Below are 202 nucleotides of genomic sequence, written 5' to 3'. Positions count from 1 at the left end.
AGGCCGGCCGACCCCCCGAGAGCGACGGCGCAGCCGGGGAGGAGCCCTTCACCCGCTCCACCACACGGACATCGGTACGGCTGGGGAGGGCAGCGAGGCTCCTCCGTGTGGGGGCTGCGCTCCGGGGTGGCACCAGGCCCTCCCTCGCCTCCCCAGGGTATCGTAACGGCCCGGCTCCGCGCTCCCTCCCGGGGCCCTCCGC

The 202-nt window shown here is 76.7% G+C and overlaps 1 protein-coding gene across 1 annotated transcript in view; it reads right to left on the bottom strand.

Moving 5' to 3' along the window:
• LOC103906105 (RING finger protein 113A) overlaps positions 1-72 on the bottom strand; it is a 16,517-nt gene extending 16,445 nt beyond the window's left edge. The window contains exon 1 of the mRNA XM_009287944.2: positions 53-72. Within this exon, the coding sequence (XP_009286219.1) occupies positions 53-72 (20 nt within the window). The remainder of the gene's footprint in view (positions 1-52) is intronic.
• Positions 73-202: the final 130 nt, after the last annotated feature.

Source organism: Aptenodytes forsteri, unplaced genomic scaffold (assembly GCF_000699145.1).
Source record: "Aptenodytes forsteri isolate BGI_AS27 unplaced genomic scaffold, ASM69914v1 Scaffold249, whole genome shotgun sequence".
NCBI classification, from domain to species: domain Eukaryota; kingdom Metazoa; phylum Chordata; class Aves; order Sphenisciformes; family Spheniscidae; genus Aptenodytes; species Aptenodytes forsteri.
The sequence above is the reverse complement of the archived record's forward strand: the minus strand, read 5'-3'. Positions and strand labels throughout refer to the sequence as shown.